General features: G+C 55.5%; 1 protein-coding gene across 1 annotated transcript in view; it reads left to right on the plus strand.

The window, feature by feature from the left end:
* Nucleotides 1-508: 508 nt before the first annotated feature.
* LOC105104230 (beta-galactosidase-1-like protein 2) overlaps nt 509-21756 on the plus strand; it is a 30755-nt gene continuing 9507 nt past the window's right edge. Inside the window, exons 1-8 of the mRNA XM_031443339.2 lie at nt 509-607; nt 9575-9772; nt 10686-10754; nt 11332-11427; nt 13369-13477; nt 17884-17976; nt 18568-18649; nt 21637-21707. Of these exons, the coding sequence (XP_031299199.1) occupies nt 522-607; nt 9575-9772; nt 10686-10754; nt 11332-11427; nt 13369-13477; nt 17884-17976; nt 18568-18649; nt 21637-21707 (804 nt within the window). The 5' untranslated portion in view covers nt 509-521. The remainder of the gene's footprint in view (nt 608-9574; nt 9773-10685; nt 10755-11331; nt 11428-13368; nt 13478-17883; nt 17977-18567; nt 18650-21636; nt 21708-21756) is intronic.

Genomic DNA, 21756 nt, shown 5'->3' on the forward strand with positions numbered 1-21756 from the left:
ATAAGTCACCACTTAAGAAATTTTTTACTTCAACCCCCGAATTGTTCTAAGATTTTGTGTTGGCTTTTCAGGAGCCTTTAAGCACCTGCTCGCTAATGCAGCGCAGCGGGGTGACTTCATCCCTGTGCTCTGCGAGTGTGCAAGGGCTGGGTGTGCAATGCGCGCCCTGTACGCCTGCACCTGTTTGCACATCGCGAGCAGGAAAGGAGCCCCCAACACTCGGAGTCCTCTCGGGGCGCGGGAGGCAGGCGGGGACCCGGGGCGCGGGGGAGCTGCAGACCGCCGGACCCCCACCAGCACCCCTACCTGCGCCCCTACCGGCGCCCCTCCGGCGAGGCCCCGCCCCTGCCGCGCTAGGCCAAGCGGCGCGGGGGCGGGACCGTGGGCAGCAGCCAATGAGCGCAGACGGCCGGGCGGGCGGGGACGCGTTGCCCCGGCGACCGGCCCCGCCCCCGCGGCGAGCCTCGGAGAGGAGTGCTGGCTGGAGCTCTGTGAGCAGGTGAAGGAGCCGCGGACGCGCGATGCCCACGTGGAGCGCTCGGCGGCGGCCGGGCCGCACACTCGGACTGCTGCTGCTGGTCATCTTGAGCTTCTTGGTGCTCCGCAGGTGAGCAGACTCCCAGCCCTGCACACCTGCGTTCTCGCCTCCCCTCGCACCGGGGAGCCAGCCCATGAGCCCGCGCACCGCCGCCCGCGAAGCCCGAGTCCCCACGGGACCCGCTCTCCAGCCTCTCTGATCTGGAGCGCCGGCACCCGGTCCCTCTGCGCTCCCAGCGGCCTGGGTGACGCCAGGTGCTGCGCTCCCGGTCCCCGGGCGTCTGTGCCCAGGGCTCCCCATTCCTCCTCCTCCTGGAGGTCCCCAGAACGGGCCTTCAGACCCCTCTCCGACGTCCCCAGAGCCGCGCGCCCCTAGTCTTCCTGCGGAGCCCCCTCTGCTCTTCTCCCAGGTCCCCACATTTCCTGCCAAGCCTAGTGCTAGGCTTCTCTGTTCGGCAGAGGCCAGAGCTCCAGGGCTCACACTAAGGTCAATTTGGCCTGCCCAGTGCAGTCACGAGGACTCTGTCCCAAGGGTCCTCCAAGATCCTACCCTGGGTGCATTTGCCCTGTTCTAGGATTGATGAGCCTTCTCTCTCCACTCTCCCACCAGTCACCGGCTTACCCCTCTGCACTAGCCCCTTACAAAATGTTTGGGGGTGCATTTAGTGATAGAATAATTTACCCACAGCCAGTGTGGATGCTGGAGCCCCAAATTTTCCTAAACTGTGTCTGTTTATAGGATGCTACAGCCCTGACCCTATCTTTGAGGTCAATGACTCGCACTTTCCATATTCAAAACCTCCGGTGTTGCTGGGAAGGCAGGCCACAGTATCCAGTGCTTTGGCAGGAAAGTTAGTGTTGCAGCTGAAGGCTGAGCCCTTGGACCTGGCGGCAGGCATGCCACCATCGCCACCATCGGCTTTATCTTTTGCTTCTTCTCTGTCCCCGTCGGAGGTTCTCTGGACTTCCTCCAGGAGATAGGGAGGGACACTTTTGATGGAGGGCCCCTGACTCTTCCCATTACCCCTTTCCAAGACCTAGGTGTCGTCTTTGTTTGGGAGGTAGGACGTCACGGTGTTGTTTGGGATAAGGAGATGGTGCGCTTCTCACTCTGGGGCCCAGAAGATTTAAGGGGTATTTTGTTTTCCACTTGTTCCCAAGATGTCTTCTTTCCTGTCTGTGGCCACTTACCCCTTCCTGGTTGACTGGTCCTGGCACCTGTAGTTGCGAGGCTGATGCAAAACCCAGGGGGATTCCTCAGCACCTGTGGCCTACGGCAGGATGTCCAGGAACCAGTCCCCCAGGAAGAAAGGCCAGAAGTGTGCAGGGAGCATGTGCTGTGCCCACTGTTGGAGGTCAAGGACGTGGCAGTTCTGCAGGGGACCCAGACAGGTCACTGGGGGGTGGCTCTGAGGGGCCTGAGACAGGCAGGTGGTACACCCTGGCCATCCAGGGGAAGTGGGGGTGGGTGCTTGTGGGTGTCTGGCAGGACAGAGGGCAAGGTGTCAGGCAGCCGAGTGGCCATGAGGAAGCCTGGGCTCTCAGGGTGAGTGAACATGTCCCCGGGTGGAGTGGCCTCAGTAGGAGTTGGTTGGGGCTCGTGGGGCTGCTGGGAAGAGCCACAGAGAAAGAACGGCTGTGTCTTGAGCCCCGGAAGCGGTGGGAATGCTTAGGAAAGGTGTTTTTCCCGCTGAGCCTTCTTTCTGAGCAGGTAAGACAGAGGCCAGAGCGGCTCTGAACCTAGCTCAGGGCCGCCTCTTAGCGTCCTCTGGATGACTCGTCTTCCGGGTGTCTTTTGGACTGCATCACCCTCCCAGGGGGCCTTCCACCCAGCTTGCGCTGGACAGCAGGGATTACGTCTGGGGGCCTAAGCAGAACATCCTTTGTGGCTTCCTCTCCCTGCCCTACTCTAGGTTGACTGAGTCATTAACTGAGTGGGAGGTGGGGCCTCTGCCAGCTGGTGTTGGGGATGTGGGTGTGGCCAGTGGGACAGAGGTCTCCTGGGGACTGGCTACTTGGCTGATGACTTTGTGGGGCGAAGCTGTCAGGATCAGAGGCAGGTATTTGGATGGGGGAGGGGCTGCTCGGCTGCAGCTTTTGTGTCTGAGTTTTTTTTAATTTAAGTATATTCAGTTTACAATATGTCAATTTCTGGTGCACAGCATAATGTTTCAGTCATACATGTACATACATATATTCGTTTTCATTATAAGTTACTTCAAGATATTGAATATTGTTCCCTGTGCTCTACAGAAGAAACTTGCTTATCTATTTTATATATAGTAGTTAGTATCTGAAAATTTCAAACTCCCAATTTATCCCTTCCCACCCCCTTCCCTTCTGCTGTAACCATAAGTTTGTTTACTATGTGTATGAGTCTGTTTCTGTTTTGTAGATAAGCTCATTCATGTCTTCTTTTTTCTTTTTTTAGATCCCACCTATGAGTGGTATCATATGGTATTTTTCTTTCTCTTTCTGGCTTACTTCACATAGAATGATGATCTCTAGGTCCATCCATGTGGCTGTAAATGGCATTATTTCATTCTTTTTTATGGCGGAGTAGTATTCCATTGTATAAATATACCACAGCTCCTTTATCCAGTCATCTGTTGACGGACATTTAGGTTGCTTCCACGTCTTCTTAGCTGTCGTATATAGTGCTGCACTTTTTAAAAAATGATCTTTACCTTGGGCTGGTTCCTGGTCAATCACAGCTGTTTGATTACATCATATCCAAGAAACAGGAGGACCGTGAGGACTTTTCAGGAAGATTTTACCCTTTGGTTTTTAGTTGAAGAAAGGTCTTTTAAAAAGTTACCTTGATAGCAGGGTGATTGTCATGCAATAACCACGTGTTTGGCAGGGAGAATCTGCCAGGTTTTGATATGTGGACCCGCCCATGGACCCACCGCTGCAGTGAAGATAGTGAAAGTACCCATCAGCCCCAGAAAGTGCTTGCGAGGCCCTGGCGTCTCCCTGTACCCACCTCCCTAGCCGTGACGTGCTGCTTTCTGCCACCACACATTAGTTTGCATTTTCTAGAGTTTTTCAGAAGTGTGACCCTGAGGTACATCCTCTGTCTCGTTGGCCTCCTTCTGTCAGCATGTTGTCTGAGGTCCAGGACGCGTGGGTCTATGTCGGGGAACCACGGCTCTGGGCCTCACTCTCCCGCCTCTTCCAGCTGCCTGGACACAGGGATGCGAGCCGGTGTTGTCAGGGTGTGGTGCCCACTCAGGGCTTTCTTTTAATATCAGTGCATCCCTGAGCAGTGGTCTGGTTGGCTCGGCACCCATCACACCTGAGAGCTTAGCTGGCAGAGTCAGCAAAGAGGAGGCCGTCAGTTAGACCACACACCTCTCGCCTTCTCTGGTGCGTTCGTGTCTCCCCTGCCCCAGCACTGTTTGGATCTCAGGCCCCAGATCCTCTCAGAGGACAAGGACCCCCCCAGACCCCTTGGGGTAGATGGGTCACTCAGCCACAGAACCAGGTCACTTTGTTTGGGCCGAATCATGGCCAGTCTGTCTTCGAAGGACAAGTGCACAGCTCTGCCTCTCATCCTGGGCTCCTGAGAGGTCACTGATTTGATGAGTTTTGCCTGTTCTGGGCTCTGTGCATGAGGCCTGAGTTGCGTTCCCTGGGGGGGCTCTCTGCACGCTGTCCTATTCATCTGGCAGTGGAAGTGCCACCCCTCTGACCCCTGGGGGGGAAGCTCACACCCGAGGCAGTGGCACAGGTGGGGAGGAGGTGTCTGAGCCACCCTGGGCCGGAGGGTGGCGTGGGCTCTGAGAGTCTCGGGACAGTCCGAGCTGGCAGCTAGAGGGGACCAGAGGGTCTCAGCAAGCACGCGGACAGTGAGGGTGTGTTGTCCCAGGAGACCACTGGGAACTCAGCACTAAGGAGCCACAGGTATCAGGAAATTGGCCAAGGAGTTCTCTCCCTCTTCGTGCAGGTAAGGGGCTGGTGAGATAAAAGCTTTTCATCTTCCATTATGTCACCTTGAGTGCTCTTCTGATGCAGATTTGGGAGATGCTGGAGCTTAGAGAGATCTTTTCGGAACATGTAGTACCTGCCAAGGACTCTGGAGTCCGCCCCCCCGCCCGCCCCCTTGATCCTGCTGAGTTCTTTTGGAGAGGGGGCGTCTGCTGCTTCCTCTCCACTCCGTTCTACCTTTTGCTTAAATTGATTGCCTGGATATTAAAGGCTGTGTTGGCAGAGTCCCCTGGGGAGGGGCCCCCCCTGGGATGGAAGGGCGGGGTGGGGTCCCCAGAGGCCCATGGTGGGGAGGCAGGCCTGTCTTGAGGGGGTCTCGGGTGGTGACTATGGGTTGGTACCCGCTGCAGGACGGTGGCCGGGCCCCCCTTACAAAAGCACATTGTGTGTTCATGCCAAATTTACTTTGTGCCTGCATCATCTGTGAAGAGGATGCAATAGCTGAATAAAATGAGCTTCTCCCGCTCCTGGCCCCTGGGCGCCCTCTCCCCCACCGGAGGAGGTCCCAGCAACCGCTTCTCTTGGGGCCCCGCACAGAGGCCGGAAGCTGTAGCGTCTCCCCTTGTGTCCGAGGCTCAGGCTTATTCAAACAGCCCTCCTCCTGGGCATTGGTTGCTGCAACGTTGCAGGGAGTATCTGTTGGGTGTATTTCTGTGCCTAGAATGGCTGACCCTGGGAGATACTCATTTTAAATCCTGACGGACATTTGAAGTAAGTAAAAATAAGTTAGAGTAAGTAAATCAACATCATGTTCCGTTTCTGTTGGATCGGGCTGCGCTCTGAACCTGACGGGGAAATTCTGTTTGTGCTCAGAGCGTCTTGTAAGAACGAGCCCCACTCTTACATACCCAGGTCTGTCGGCCCCATGTGGTGGATTTTAAAGGCTGTTCACCACATTGTCCCCTGTTTGATGAAGTCCTTCCTTTCCGACTCCGCAGGCGTCTCCCAGTGTGGAAGCCCGTCGTCAGGGGAGCCCTTGGGGTTATCTTACAGAGCCGTCCTCTCCCCCGGGGCTCAGATGTGGCACTCTTTCTGTTTACGATGCTGGCAATGGAAATTTTTCCCAAAGAAAGAGTGCGGCGGCTTGTAACGTCAGGTCACTTTTGTGGTTGTTGTGTGGGTGATCACTAAGGAGGCGATATCGTCATTTCACAAGGGGGTCTCAAGCCTTTCTCTGGTACACGCTTGTTTGCGCACAGAGCCCTGTGGTCTCTAGATGTGGCCCCACCTGACCTGCCGCAGCCTGGTGCCGGCCGGTGCCTGGCGTGCCTGGGGCCTTCCTGGAGCCGCAGCCGCGCCACAGACCTGAGTGGTGCTGCAGGACGACTGGGCATCCCCGCGGAATCAGTGGCTTGCTTTTGGATGGAAGGCCAAGCCCTTTGGAAGTATTCAGTACCTCTCCCAGCAAAGGAGGAGTCAGACCCTCGGGCCCAGGCCAAGGAGCACATCCAGGAAGCTGGGCCAGGCCTGCGCACAGAGCTCCGTCTCCCGGGGCCGAAGTCCTTGGGGCCCAAGGGTTGATCCAGGAGGCAGTCTTTTGGAGCAGAGGCATTAGGGACACCGGCTGGGGCCAGGGAGTGGGTGGTCCCTCCTTCCCCAGCTGAGGGGGCATGTACAGGGCTGAAGGCAAGGCCCAGACATCCCCGGTGGGCAGTTCAGGGGGTTGGGGTGGCCAAGGAAATTGGAGCCACATCAGAATCTTGAGAGTGATAGACAGAAATTTGTATTTTGGACCCAAGTGAGGATGTGTCGTCCGGGCAGTTTAACGTGTCCGTCTGAGTGAACCCGGCCACTTGGACGGGTGGAGAGGTGACAGCGTTCTTGGTCAGCATCTTTAGTACGATGCCTTCGACCCAGATTCCGTTGACCCTCTGCTTAGGGGCCCTAGTGGGTCCCAGAGCACCTGGAAATTGGGTTTGTTAAGTCATCATCTCAGATTAGCAAGTGCATGTTATGTGTGGAACCAAGCCATTCAACCCTCAGGACCAGCAGGGACTCAGGTTCTGGGAACCAAACTGAGGACCATTTCTGCAGGTTCCTACCTCGCATACCAGCTTGTCCACAGCCTTGGTCAGCCTGAAATTGTGTGAGTGCTGCCCTGTCGCTGCTGGAGACAAACACCCTGCAGGGCTTGATGACTCTGTCTCTGCCGCTTCTGGGTGCGTGGACGCCAGCCTGTCTGGATCTGGGCACGTCTGTGTGACCCCATGGCAGGCCCGCCTATCCCACCCCGACCCAGTCGTGGTCACCATTTGCTGCACCTACAGGGGACGCAGGGACGCCCTGCGGCAGGGCAGGGGGTGCTCCAGGCCTGTCCTGATTAGCGCACTTTGTTCAAGGAGGGGATGGGGTCTGGCCCTCCCCCCCCACCGGCTGGGAACCCACTTGTGGGCCCGGCTCATGGGAGGGGTGCTGTGAGACTGTCACCTGCTCATCTGCCCATTTTCAACCAAATGTGTCCACTCGGTCCCTCTGACCACATCCCGTGACCTGCAGACCGTGCCCTCTGTCCTCAAGGATGGTGCGAAGTATGAGCAGGCTCCTCCCTCCCCCCTCCCTCCCCCCGTCCCCTCCCGACGACACCCCTGCTCCAGGAGGGTCTCTGCTCCACGTTTCCCTGGCAGCCTGCGCTGTGCCTGCAGGAGGGGTGCCAGTGACAGGATCACGGAGACCGTGAGGCTGTGTGAGGCCCCGCCGGGGTCCTGACACGGGACCTCCTGCCAGGAGCCTCTCAGGAGGCTGCAGACAGAGCAGAATAGTCCAGAGGACGATCAGGTCGGGGTTGAGGCCCGCTGTCCAGGTTGTTCTATGACCGAGAGGCTGCTCACCCACAACGAAGCAAAGACAAAGGCAACAGGAATTCAGAAGGTGTTAATATGAGCTCCGGCCGGAGAGAAGGCAGGTGCCCTGGTCAGCGAGCCTGCCGTCCGTCCATGTGTCTCAGTGGCCCCAGGCCCGCCCACGGTTCCCGTCCAAAGCCGTGCTTCCCAGTCTGTTACTACACAAAACACAATAGAAACAAGTGACTGGAGAAAGGACACAGACAGAAAAGTATACAAGGTACCGCCCAGCCTTTCATGACTGGCGTCAGTGGACACATGGTCACTGCCATCGCAGGGAAGCGTCCCCACCTCTGGATGGACCCGGCAAGGACCAGGCGCTGGCTGTGTGGTGAGGCCAGCGGGCTGGAGTGGACCATCTACACCCTCTCCCGCCCGTCTGCTGGCCGTTCCCCGAGGACACTGGCCTTCACGTCTGTGCTGTTGCCCCCGGTTTACTGTGTGTTCTTGTATCCCTGGGTTCAAGCGCCCTCTTCTCCCCGAAGTCCCCTCCGGCTCTGCCCAGCTGGTTTAGGTGGTTTAGGTGGGTTCTTCGTTCAGCAGTTACCTGTGCTCTTGGCCGCTGTCCTCTGTCGTCATGAAGCCGGCTGCCCAGTGGGGCCCAGCACATGATGAAAACGGGGGCCTCGTTTAAGCATCACTAAGACTTTCAGGGTGGGGATATGTTTGCATGTGGTGACGTGGTGGCCACTGTAGCCACGTCTTGTGCCATCAGGGTGTGGGGTTGCTTGTCAGGCCCCAAGCTCACTCTCACGGGGGCCTCCTGAGTGTGGGGCCCTGGAGCTGCATGGTCCCTGCTGCAGAGCCGGCCTGCCGTGTGTGTGCGCGCGCGTGCGCTCACGCGCGCACGTGTGGCTGTGTGTGTGACTCCCTGCAGCTCTCAGGACTGGAGCTGTCCTCCCTGGCCTGCCTGGGCGGTGGAGGCCGCAGATGTCGGGGTCCTCCCAGGGCTGTGTGCTCGGAGGGGCTTTGGCGGGATGGGAGCGGGCTTTCTGAGGAGCTCACGCTCGTGCAAGCAGCTGTGTGTGTGCGCCACATACAGTTGCTGAAGTGTGAACTGTTAAAGACTGCGGCCAGTGAGCAGCAGGGCCCTGGCTGCTCCACAGCACAGAGTGTGCATGTGGACAGTCAGAGCTGAGGCCCTTGGCCTTGTAGGTGGAGGAGAAGCCACGGGCACGTGGGAGAAGGAGGCCAGTGCTGGTGGCGGAGATGGGGGCACCCAGAGCTGGAGAGGGGCCCGCCCGCAAGCTCAGTGGGTGTTGGCCATGGGCCTGCGGGTCCGCCCAGGGCCTCCACCCGAGGCGCTGCAGGAGGAGCCGTCCTGGAGGGGAGTCTGGAGTCAGGACTTCTGGTTCTCACATGACTGTTTCAACCAGCGTGTGGTTTTAGCCATTGTTTCAAAATGAGTGGAAAGACCAGAGTGGTTTAGGGACTTTTAAAGCAAAGGAAAATCTGCTTTCGCACCAGATGCACTCACTCTGGTTGTGTGTCTCCAACTTTCCGAAACTCCTGGCTGGAAACTCCTGCTCCCACCTCTCTCGCTGCTCCCTCTGGCCGTCAGGAGACGGGGCGCAGCAGAGAAGGAGGGGTTCTTGGAGCCCTGAGTCTCAGGGTCAGTTTGAGGGCCTCCCCATGGCCAAACCGCTAGATGCCAAGAGGTGCTTCTTCCAGGATTAAGACTTTCCAGCGTCCCCCAAACCCGCCCTGGGGCTCCCTGTCCTGCCGGCTTGTCCCTGGGCCAACACTCCATCTTCAGGTCACAGTAAGACCTGGAATCTGGTCAAGAGCTGACACCGTTCCTAACCAGGTGCCTCTTTCCAGGTCTCTGCCCCTCACGCCCGGCAGCTGTGACCATGAGGTGGCTCGGAGGTACTGTTCCAAGCAGTCGCTGCTTCGGTGTTTAGTCAGATGGCCTCGTCAAGCTGGCCATCGTAGGAAGCCGGGTCCTCCCCCGAGTTCCCCCCCGAGTCCCAGCACCCACAGGCAGCTTCTCAGCCCTAAAACCCCTCCCCGTGCAGTGTGACCCTTCCTCCTTGCTGTGAGCACATTCTCCGTGTGAAACACCGCGTGTGTCTTGTGCATGGGCTGGAGGGTGAGGGTGTGGAGCTGGACGCCGGGCAAGAGGAAGCCTGTCCCGGCTGCACTCTCACTGCCTGGACACCAGCTCGCCCCCCAGGATGGGTGTCCGACGACTGCTCTCCTTGCAGGTGGAGCTGGCGCGGCCTGGTCCCCACGTGGCTGAGACACCGGCACTCGGGGCTGCAGGCCAAAGGCCAGAACTTCATGCTGGAGGACTCCACCTTCTGGATCTTTGGGGGCTCCATCCACTACTTCCGGGTGCCCCGCGAGTACTGGAGGGACCGCCTGCTGAAGCTGAGGGCCTGCGGCTTGAACACCCTGACCACGTGAGTGCGGCCGCCCTGGCCACCAGGCCGCTTTCCTGGGAGAGGTCCTGGGGTCTGCGTCCCGGGCCTCTTGGTGTTTTGTGGACTGGCTTTGAAGACAGTTCTAAAAAGAGTTACAGGGATGTTCTGAGCTAGGACAGCATAGCTGAACAAAGTGTGTAATTTTCCAGGAAGACTACCTAATAAGGTCCTTTTATTGCAAATGTGAGTTCTGATCCGGGGGGGATGTCCTCATGTGGTAGGGCTCCTGGAGCCGGTGGCAAGATTGCAGGGTGAGCATTTTGCTTTATTAAAGCCAGATAATCTGTATAATCTCTTGAGTCTGAACTGGAAGCTGGCAAGCCTCTCCCTTTACCTGTGCAGGCTTGGCAGGGGGGGAGGCTCCACCACAGCGGGGGCGGGGGGGGGCCGGTCCAGGAGAGAAGCCGCCATCCTTACTGTTACCACGTGTGACTCCACGCCTCTGCCTCCTGAGCGGGGTCCCTTAAAGGACCTGCTTCGTGTCCTTGTCTTCTCTTTAGAGTAAGAACCTCCATTCTGTCACCGGGTTTGGGATTCTGGAGGCAGCGGCAAACATGGGCTGATGATTGAGGGTTCCTCTTACCCTCCGTTGAACTGGGTTTCCTCTGAAGCGACTTCTCTGGCTGGGAGGGAGGGGGACGCGCTCGGGCTCCCCTGTGGCCTGTTTCACCCCCCCCCTCCCCACAGGAGGTGGCTTACCCTGGTTTCTCTGAGGTCCCTAAATCTCCTCAATTAGTTCTCGGTTCCAGTGCTGACACCATTAAGACAGTGCACCTAGGAAACACATCTTCAACCGTCATGACGGGTTTTGGGGATAGAAAGTGCTAATTTTTAGGGAGATAAAGTGGAATAAATGAACAGCTCATGCCTGTAATTCTCTTTCCTGCCACAGCTACGTCCCGTGGAACCTCCACGAGCCAGAAAGAGGCAAGTTCGACTTCTCCGGGAACCTGGACCTGGAGTAGGTGCTGCTGCTGCGCCCGCGACCCTGCGGGGCGGGGCGGGGCTCCTTGGGGCGGGCGGGGACCGTGGGCGTCTGCACTCTGCCCCCCCCCCCCCCCCCCCGAGAGCCAGAGAGAGACTGGGGTCTGGAGCCTGTTCCCAGGACCCGGGGGACTCGCTCCCGTGGTGACCCTGTTACTCCCAGGGCCCAGGCCATCTCCCCGTGCCCAGAGGTGTCCGTCCCCGTCCCCGGGGTGGGCCCCCCTCTGCAGTGCGGCCCATGCGTTCCGGCCGCCTGGGCGGGGACGGGGGCTGCCCCTCCAGGGCCGCAAGGCCATCCGGGCCAGTCTCCCTGTCGGACCCCCGTACCCCTCTGTGCCCCTCCTCCTGCCCCAGAGGGCTGTGCAGACGTCCTAGGCTGGGGGCCTCTGCTGTGACCTGGTGGGGGTGTCCCCTGCTCTGTGTGTGGGGGCCGCGTCCTGCCCTCAGTGCCACCAGCCCTGTGAGAAGAGGGGAGGCGAGGAGGGGGCGCGGTGGTGCCGAGCTGTCCACCCCTTGGCTCTGAGGCCTGAGCGCTGGTGACTCTGGCTCCCTAGGGCCTTCGTCCTGCTGGCCGCGGAGGTCGGGCTGTGGGTGATCCTGCGTCCGGGCCCCTACGTCTGCAGTGAGCTGGACCTCGGGGGCTTGCCCAGGTGAGTGGGGCTGGGGGTGGGGGCGGTGGGGCCTCCGGCAGTGGCTTGACTTGAATTCTGTGCTTGTGCAAAACGCTAATCAGAAATGTAGGTTTAATTTCATTGTCAAAGTTTATTTTTCATTCTGTCCTGAAGTTCCTTTTCAGAATAAGTGGCCCATTTAAGTGATGCCCCAGTTGTGGCCCTGGTCAGATTCCACGTGGTCCTTTTGTGGCGAGCAGCAGGGCCGCCATCCTCCCAGCCCTGGGCCTCCGTGTGGAGCCGGAACTCCGCGGGTTATTTGTCTGCCCCTGACCGGCCTCGCTTTCTGATAAGCAGGTTTTTAAAGCCCCAGTGTTGTGAGGAAGTGTAGGGGAAGCAGCTGCTTTGCTTCCTCCTTCGTCTTCAGATCTCAGACCTTAGTGCGCCGTCGTGGTGTGTGGTCTCCACGGGGGTCAGCAGTGTGTCTGGTCAGATGCGGACTTGGGCCAGAGTCCCCGGGCAGCACATCCAGTCCTCGTCCTCATCCTCGGGGCCACTGATTTCCAGCAAAAAGGTCTTCCTGTGAGCAGGAAGCCACCCTCAGTGCTCCAGCCAGTTAGCCTCCCCTCCCTGCCCCGCCGCTGGCGGGGGAGGGGAGGAGGCTGGTCCCGTCTGCTCTGTCTGCTGGGCCTTCTCCTGGGGGGCCCTCACACTCTCATCTCTGGAGTGACCCCACCCCACCCTAGGGGCCCAGGCAAGCAGTCTCCTCTGTCCCTGGGCCATTCAGCTTGGCCAGGGCACCCCCAGCAAGGCTCACACAGCCAGAGTGGCCTCCCCACACCTGGGGATTAGAAACCTGTGTGTCAGCGATGTCTCCGGCTCAGGCCCCAGTCGGGAGATGGGGGGAGGACAGGATTAAGTCTTGGCCGAGTAGCAGCAGGGGCTCCAGCGCTCAGACCTCCCTGCACTCACCTGTCCATGCAGGTCTGGGTCGCGGGGAGGACAGGCTCGTGGTGGTGGGGCAGCCCCGGGGAGGGGGCGAGCTGGGAGCACTGGGAATCCCACAGGATCCCGGTGAGGATGAGAGACAGAGCTTTCTAGATAAGACGGGGTCAGACCCGAGGGAGCTGCCGTCTCCTTGTCCAGGGTTACCTGACTCAGATCGATGGCTTTCTGACCCCGTTCCAGACTTCAGATCAGGATGAAAGATGCATCAGAGCCTCTTGTAAAAATACCAGTGTTGCTCAGAATTTCATGTGAGAGGGGAAACACCCTGGCTCCAGCTCTGGGAGTGACGCTCTGCTCACCTGGGGAGCAAGGTCACACAGGCAGGTTGCAGGAGGGACTAATCTTGGTCTCCAGCTCCTCCCATGAGTGGGCTCTGAATACTGATGAGGGGAAGGTGGGCATGGAGGCGGCTGGACCAGAGTTGGCCTCTCAGCTGCATCTCATGCTTCTTCTTCTGGGTGACCTGGAAGGTGGCACCTGTGTCCTCTGACCCTGTGATTCCTCATTCCATTCTCCTCACCCCTTTGTATTGAGACTGGAGTAAACGCTTGAAAACTGGGCCTTGAGTTCAATGAGAAGCCTTTCTCACGCTGACTGGCAGCCAGCCCTGAAGCTGGAAATAGAGTGGCCTCAGGGCTGTGACTTCTGGGGACACGGGGCCGTGACCTCGGGGGATGCAGGGCTGTGCCGTTTGCGGGAGGCAAGCATGTGACCTCAGGGGGCGCGGGGCTGTGACCTCAGGGGTTGCGGGGCTGTGACCTCGGGGGGCGCAGGGCTGTGCCAGGCCTGAGCCAAGCGGTGTCTGCCCCCAGTCTGTGGTGTAGCACCCTGCCTGCCACCCCCGCCCAGTGGAGGTGGCTCAGAGGTCCTCACTCGTTCCCAAGCTCTCTGACCCTGCCTCTTTCTCACGCATCACCCTGCCCAGGGCGAACCCACAGACAGCAAAACTAACCACCCTCCCCTTTGTTCAAGCTGGCTACTCCAGGACTCCGGCATGAGGCTGAGGACAACCTACAAGGGCTTCACTGACGCAGTGGACCTTTATTTTGACCACCTGATGTCCAGGGTGGTGCCCCTCCAGGTAAGGGTGGGCACGCTCTCCCTCCCCCTCCCCGTCCCCCAGTGGTGGCCGCAGCCTGGGTGGAGCCCTCAGGCCAGGGGCTCGCAGCACCTTTGACACAGGGCCCAGCCCTCCCCACGGCGGGGTCTCTTTGGAGGTCTATTTCAGTGTTGCCTCCAGGGGCCCTTGACGCCCGGATAACTGGAAACCCCCGTCTGTGTCCCCACAGCCCAGTGGCTCTGCTCTGCTGGGGGGAGTGTACGTGGGGAGGCCCCTGCCTGGGGGACGGCAGGACTTCTTGTAGTTGTAAAGTTACCACTGAGGACATTGCACGGTACATCCTTCTGCTACCAAAAAGGTGCCGCATGACACACCCAACATTCAAAGCATAGGCGTTAAAGCGAATTTTGGGGAGTATCTTAACATTGCATGTAATAATCGGAAACAGTGAAAAAGCAGGAATGAAAGTAATTAACCCAGTTGCTTCTGTAAAAATAAGAAGTGTGACGCCAAGAAGTTAGAACATCAGTAAAAACTGCTTTGAGTCAATGGTTTGGGATACTCCCAGCACACACAGATCAAAGGAACTGCTGGTCATTTGCATGGTAGGCAAATAAAACACAGGATACCCGATTAAATGTGATTTTCAGATAAGCAAGGAGTAAATTTTTTTTAGTATAAATGTATCTCCATCTGTTTTGTTTCTGATTTTTAGTTATTTGAGTTTTTTCTCTCCTATTAATCTGACTAAAGTTTTGCCAATTTTGTTGATCTTTCCAAAGAACCAGCTCTTGGTTTTGTAGCTTTTTCTCCATTGTTTTTCTAGTCTGTATATTTTCTCTGCTCTAAAATTTATTATTTCCTTCCTCTGCTACCTTTGAGTTTAGTTTGTTTCTCCTTTTCTAGTTCCTTAAGGTGAAAAGTTAGGTTGTTGAGTTGAGAGCTCTTATCTCTTCTAATGTGTTTACAGTTGTGAATGTCCCTCTGAGCACTGCTTTCACTGCATCTCATACGTTTGTTCTGTTGTTTTCATTTTAATTTGTATCAAGATATCTTCCAACTTCCCTGTAATTTCTCCTTTGAGATACTGGTTGTTTATTCACATACTTAGGAATTTTCCAGTTTCCTTTCTGTTGCTGGCTTCTAGTTTCATCTTATTCTGACTGGAAAAGATACTCCATATGATTTCAGTCTTTTAAAATTCATTAAAACTTGTTTTGTGGCCTAACATATGGTTTATTCTAGAGAGTGTTCTGTGTACATTTGAGAAAAACGTGTTCTGTGCTGTTGGGTGCTGTGTCCTCCATGCACATGTGGGGTCCATTTGGTCTGTGGTACTGTTCAAGTCTCTGTATCCTTGCCTTGCTGATCTTCTATCTGGTGGTTCTATTACTGAAGATGGGGCGTTGAAATCTCCTGTTTTTATAGAGCCACTTTTTCCTCTTTAATTGTCAATATTTGCTTCAAATACTTTGGAGGTCTGATGTTCTGTGCATATATGTTTATAATTATTATATCTTCTAAATTGACCCTTTTATCATTGTGTGAATATATATATGTATGTATATATGTGTATGTGTGTATACACACATACACACACACACACACACACCCATGTATATTATACAATGTCCTTCTTTGTGTCTTCTAACAGCTTTTGACTTTAAGTCTATTTTGGTTGGTATTAGTCATCCCTGCTCTCTGTTGGTTACTATTTGCGTAGAATATTTTTTTCCATCCTTTCATTTTCAACCTGTGATTGTCCGTAGATCTAACATGAGTGTCCTGTAGACAGCACATAGTTGGATACTGTTTTTTTATCCACTCTGCAAATCTGTGTCTTTTGGTTGGGGAGTTTAATCCATTTACACTTAAAGTAATTACTGATAGGAAAGCACTTACTTTTGTTATTTGTTTTCTGTATGTCTTATAGTTTTTTTTTATCCCTCATCACCTTCATTACTACCTTCTTTGTATTTAGTTGATTTTTTTTAGTGATAAGTTTTGATTCCCTTTTCATCTCCCTCTGTGTATATTCTGTCGATATTTTGATTGTGGTTACCATTGGGATTACATATACTGTCCTAAAGTTATGGCATTCTGTTTTATGTTGACACCAGCTTAACTTCAGTCACAAAGGCTCTACTCCTTTACAGCTCTGCCCCCTTTTTATTACTGTTGTCACAAATTATACCTCTATATATTGTGCCAGTTAATACAGATTCATAATTATTTTATGCATTTGTCTTTTTAAATCCTGTAAAAATAAAAAATGGAATTATAAACTAAAATTATAATAGTGCTGGTTTGTACATTTTTTTTCACATATTTACCTTTACCGGAGAACTTTATATCTTCATTTGGCTTTGAGTTCTCGTCTAGCATCTTTTTATTTCACCTTGAGGGACTCCATGTAGCATTTCTTGTAAGGCAAGTCTAGTGGTAATGAGTTCCCTCGGGTTTTGTTTGTTTGAGAATATCTTAAAGTTTTCTCTTATTTTTGAAGGATAGTTTTGCTGGATATAGAATTCTTAGCTGGTAGTTTTTGTTTTTCCTTCAGCACTTTAATATATTATCCCACTGCCTTTGTCCTGCAAGATTTCTGATGAGCTATCCACTGATAGTCTTATTGGGGATGGTTAGCAGACATTTGGTCCTGTCCAAAATGTGCATAAGACATTTGGTCCACGCTAAAAGGTCTTTGATGTTTGGTCTTGTCCAAGACCATTTGGCATGGTCCAAGTATGCACATCGACATTTTGGACAGGACCAAATTTCAAGGACCTTTTGGCATGAACTAAATGTCTTATGGACTGAATGTCTTATGGATGTTTTGGATAGGACCACGTGTCCTGCAAGGTTGGGGACCCTTTGTCCATGTCAAGTTACTTTTCTCTTGCTCCTTTTAAGAATCTCTGTCTTTGGCTTCTGACCATTTGATAATGTGTACTGGTATGGGTCTTTGATTTAATGCTCCCTGGAGTTCACGGAAGCTTCTTGGATTTGTATATCTATGTCTCCTCAAATTTGAGAGGTTTTTAGCTATTATTTCTTCAAATAATCTCTCTGCCCCTTTCTTTATTATCCTTTTAGGGTGTCTGTACTGAATATATTAGTCTGTTTACTGATGTTGCTTAAGTCCCTCAGGCTCTGTTCACTTTTCTTCTTTCTTTTTCCTTTTTGCTCCTCAGACTCAATACTTCAAAATGACCTGTTGTCAAGTTTGCCCGATCTTTCTTCTGCCTGTTTGAATCTGCTGTTGAACTCCTATGGTGAATTTTTCTATTTAGATAATGTACTTTTCAGCTCCAGAATTTCTGTTTAGTTTTTGTAATAGTCTCTGTCTCCTTATTGATACTCTCACTTTGTCTGTATGTCCTTTTCCGGATTTCTCTGTCCATGTTTTTCTTTAGCTCTTTGAGCATATTTATGACAGTTATTTTAAAATCTTTGTCTAGTAAGTTCAGTGGTGTGTTTCTTTAGAGACTGTTTCTGGAGATTTATTTTGTCCCTTTGAATGAGGTATGTTTTCCTGTTTCTTTGTATGCCATGTTTTTTGGTTGAAAACTGGGCATTTGAGGAAACAGCCCCTCTCCCAGTTCTTGCAGTCTGCAGGGACACCTTTACTATTCAGGGGGCTCTTGGAGATCAGCCTGGGATGAAGGCTTGAGATCATTTCACATGTTTCCTTGGCATGTATCCTATCCGGCTAGTGTGTATGTTTTTATTTATTTTATTTTTAATTTCCCCCGGCTGCTTTTATGCCTTGATTCCCAGAGTCTCACCCTGGCTTCTTCCTGTGGCCTGAGGTGTTCTTTGTGTTCCTCTGCCTGTGACACTTTGCCGCCAGGCATCCTTGGGTCTGTAGTCCCCAGAGTGCTGACATGCTGTGGGCCATGCCTGTCTTCTGCAGCTCCCAGCCAGAGGTCCAAACTGTACCAATATGCTCTGTCTGATCTCAAAGTCAGATAGCAGCGGCTAGTCCACCAGGCAGCGGGCAGCCTACAGACAGCTCTGAATGTTGCAAACAAGCTCTGTCCCTTCTATCCTGGGGAAGGGGACTGTAATCGGGGTGGGTCCTTCTGACTGTACCATGAGATACCAGGGAGGGGGCGGGACACCATGGAATTTCCTGCCATTTAAAAAATGTCTTCTTCTTGATTGGGCATTCAGTTGTTTGCTTAAACACTTGGCTTCTTTCCAAAGCCCCTACAAAGTTATTTTAGTCAGTGTGTAGTTGTTCATTTGATGTTTCCACAGGGGAACAGAGGCCTGGAGCCTCCTGCTCTATGTCCTCTGACGTCACTCAATTATACACCAAGCTTTCTGAGACCTGCTCTTTGAAGTGGGATGTATTTCTGGTATTCGGCGACGATCTTCTGTGGCTCCCATGACACCCATGCCCTGACTGTTTCTCTCTTCCCCAGTACAGGTACGGAGGACCTGTCATTGCTGTGCAGGTGGAGAACGAGTATGGCTCCTATAACAGAGACCCTGCCTACATGCCCTATGTCAAGAGAGTAAGCGTCAGCTTGGGCCCTGTCTCCATGCTCTTTCCGTGGGGTGTGTTACGGGCTCTGGTGTGGTGTGCGGGTCTGGTGCTCCTCTCCGGTCAAGACCACATCTCCCGGCACCATTTAGTAATTAGTGAACCCATTCTCCCTCCCTTTAGTTCCACAGAGTCCTCACCTGTTTACCCTTTGTTGGTTGACATTAGTGGAAGCACAGTTTACACGTGGTGTTGCCAGGGCCAAGGGTAAAGGATCCTTAACTGGGTGGCAGTGGTAGGGGGTCTTCCTGGGGGGCTGCTCTCACTCCGGCACCTGAGGCCGTGGCCGCACCCTCCGCCGCACGTTGGCTCCGTATGGGGAGTTGCTTCAACTCGCTGCGCTCGGGCTACATGCTCTGCCGGTTAAATGAGGGTCCCTGGGGTGGAGTCAGATATTTGGGTCCAGTGTATGGTGCAGTCGGGAGTGCCACGGTGGGAGCTCAAGCTGACTGGAGCTTTGTTGAAATGCAGGCAGCTTTCTGCACAGAACAGTCGTTTGCGGAGACTCTCCCCCTTTCTCTCCTTTGAGGAACGGCAGGCTGACTTGTCTGATCCCTCACAGGCCTTGGAGGACCGGGGTATCGTGGAGCTGCTCTTGACCTCAGACAACAAGGACGGCCTGAGCAAGGGGGTCATGGATGGAGGTACTTGCCTGTTGGGCATGTAGGGGATGGGGGACTGGGGCGGCACCCTGGCCTGGCTGTGCTCCCCCAGACGGCCTGAGCCACAGCGGAGTTCTCTGTTGCCTGTTCTCCTGTGTGCGTGGGTCTGGGCCTCAGGGGGTAGGGGAGGCTGGGACAGGTGGACTTGGGTAGACCCTGTGGCTGGCCTCTCAGTCCCCACACCGGGCCGTCGCCCTGCGTCTCCCTGTCCTGTGGACGTGCTGCTCCCACACAAGCAAGCCCTTTCTCCCCAGCCCCGTCCTGTTGGCATAACCAGGTTTTCTCCCTCCTGGTCCGTAACACCCGCACATAAACGTGCTGCTCTTTCTCCCCCCGATAGGGCTCTGCTGGCCCACGTCCCTGCAGGGTGTTCTGTTTCTCCGCTGTCCCCTTGACCGTCCCCTCCTCCATGCTCCCTGGCCCCTGGCCCCTTGCCTCCCGGTCTTGGCCCCAGGCGAGCCCAGTACCACCCTCCTCTCTGCACCAGCCCTGCCCCTTTCGGGGTCGCGGTGGCCTCCCCATGCATGACACTGTCCCCGACCTCCGTGGTACCTTCAGTGTCTTTTCCTTGAAACGTCGTCGTTCTCCCTGGCGTCCGGGGCGATTCTCGGACCTGGCTGGTCTCCTGGGGGCCTGTCCTCCCACCGTAAGACGGGCGCAGTTCCCGTCGCTTCCACGCGGGGCGCTGTGTCCCCGGCTGCTTCCTGGGCTCCGCGCACTGGCTCAGCACCTGGAGGGGCTGCGGCCGTGCTGGGGCTGGGCCCTCTGGGCGGGGCGGGCTTAGCTGCCGGCCTGTCCGCCGAGGCGCAGGGAGGGTGGATGCGCGCTGGTCCCCGCCCCTCGCGCCCCCGCCTCTCCTCCTCCCACTCTCGTCCCCGCCCCCAGCCTCCGGATCGCTGCCTGCCCCCCGGAATTACTTATTTTAAATGATTTAGTTCAAATAAAGTAAAGTAAGGCTTTCCCAAGGTGTAAAAGTAAAATCATAGGAACGCGCATAAAGAAACAGTGTGGCCCTCCGCGCCCAGCAGTGACCATTCTGAACGTTTACGCTTCTCGGGCATCTTCTCCGTAAATCTCGGTAACGTGGGACTGCGCGCTCCTTCCCGCCGAGGGTTCAGGTCTCCTCTGCCGCTCTGGCCCCGCGGCCTTCCTGGCGGTGCAGACCCCTCCCCGCCCTGACTGGCGGCCGCACTGCTGCTGTAATTACCCCGTTTATTTTCCTCTCCTGTTGAGGGCTTTTCTCTCCCTCTTCCTCCCTCCCTCTTTCCTCTTCCAAACTCCTGTCGCGGTGTTGACAGGTTTTGCGCTGTCAGATTCTGATCCAGCCCGATGGCGCCGGCGCCGCGCTGTCCCGGGCCTGACCACGGCCGGCACGCCTTCCCTGGGACTGGGCCTGGGTCCCCATCCTCTTGTCTGTCCGCCTGTCTGTCCAGGTTTCCCAGTGGTGGTCTCTGCGGGGCGCCCCGTCTGAGCTGCAGGGCGGGGCGGCCAGCTGGCCCCTCCCGGCTGTGCCGTCCCGTCTGGTCTCTGACCGCTTGTGGCCGTGCCGCTATGGTGACCCTCCAAGTGCTCAGTGGTTCATCCCCGCCTTCCCTGCTGTGTCATGGGTGACATCCTCAGCTGTTTTCCTCCAGTCCTAGTTCCTGGGTCACACTCACTTTTCTCTTCAACGTATTTCTTTCCTCACAGCCTGCTTATTCAGGGACTCTGTCTTTCTCATCTCTCTCAGGGTATTTCACTGTTTTGCACATTAACTGGTTCTGCTCTGTTCCCCATGTCTGGGAGCCTCTTGATGGATCATCCGGCGCTGACCCAGCAGTTTAGGGAAGAGGCACCGAGTGGCCCTGGGGGCTGGTGGGGGTGTGGCTGGTGCTCTCTCTGTGGGTGATGGGCGAGTCCGTGTTCCAGTGAGAGGAACCACGTATGTGCTGCGGGTGCTGCTTCGCAGGATGAAGTGATGCTTGAGGAGAACCCTCGGGCCGTCACTGCGCGTGTCTGGCAGTAGGAACGGCAGGGGTCACCTGTTCATAGTGTCCTCTTCCCACCAAGCCTCTGCTTTCCTGGGCTAGAGGGGGCGTGAGTCTGGGATGTGGAGATGCAGGGGGCTGGGGTGGGGGCCGGCGGTCCCCTCGGCTCTCAGGTGGGTTCCAGACCCACCGCCCCTTTCCAGGCACCCGAGGTATCCTTGAACTACCGTCCCGTCTCCCGTTCTTGCTCCCTACTGTCTCCTCCTCCGTCTTGTTTCCTGGGCTGTCACGGAGGACGGAGCAGGTGCAGGGTTCGCTTGGCCGTGCTGACTGGGCTCTGAGACCCTGCCAAGGTTTCAGACCAGCCCCCTGTCTCAGGTGTCCACTTCTGGTGAGGAGGGCCTGGATGTGCAGTCTTACCCAGACTGGTGGGTTACTCACCAGTGGTGTGACCTGAGACAAGTCGTTTAACCTCCCGGAACCCCAGCTATTGTCTGTCTGTCTGTAATCACTGGTGCGTCGGGGGGCCAGCTGCCCAGGTGGCTGCCCTGCCTCCCCAGGCCCCCCATCTAGGGGCAAGACGCAGGCAAGGAGCCTCAGGGCCACGTCCATGGTCTCTTTCTCAGGGATCCCGTCCTCTGGCAGAAAGCCGTTTAAAGATCTTGGGGGTGGAACAGAAAATCAGCCATTCCCTAAGATGTAAAAGGGAGCCTTGGTTTAGAAGGGCACCCTGTACTGGGCACTGGACGTGCAGTGTAGGCTCCAGGCTCCGGTCTAAAGAGTATGTCGATCGAGAGCAGTGCAGGGTGGGTGCGTCTCTGGGGGGTACGCCTCTCGGGGGGGCTCTGCCAAGTGGTGGGGTTTCTCCTGATGTTACAGGAAGTCAGCTGTGACTGGAGGTGGGAGACAGAGGCGAGATGAGTTAGTTGATTTGCCGGTGGGGTGAGGAGGGTCCAGGTCTTCCTGGATTTGGGGAGAACTCTCTGTTCTCCTCCATTGCAGTGCTGGCCACCATCAACCTGCAGTCACAGAGCGAGCTGCAGCTGCTGGTCACCTATCTGCTAAGTGTCCAGGTGAGTCAGTGAGCACGGACCAGGTTCCCAAAGCGGGGCTGAGCCTCCA

Source organism: Camelus dromedarius, chromosome 34, assembly GCF_036321535.1.
Source record: "Camelus dromedarius isolate mCamDro1 chromosome 34, mCamDro1.pat, whole genome shotgun sequence".
NCBI classification, from domain to species: Eukaryota; Metazoa; Chordata; class Mammalia; order Artiodactyla; family Camelidae; genus Camelus; species Camelus dromedarius.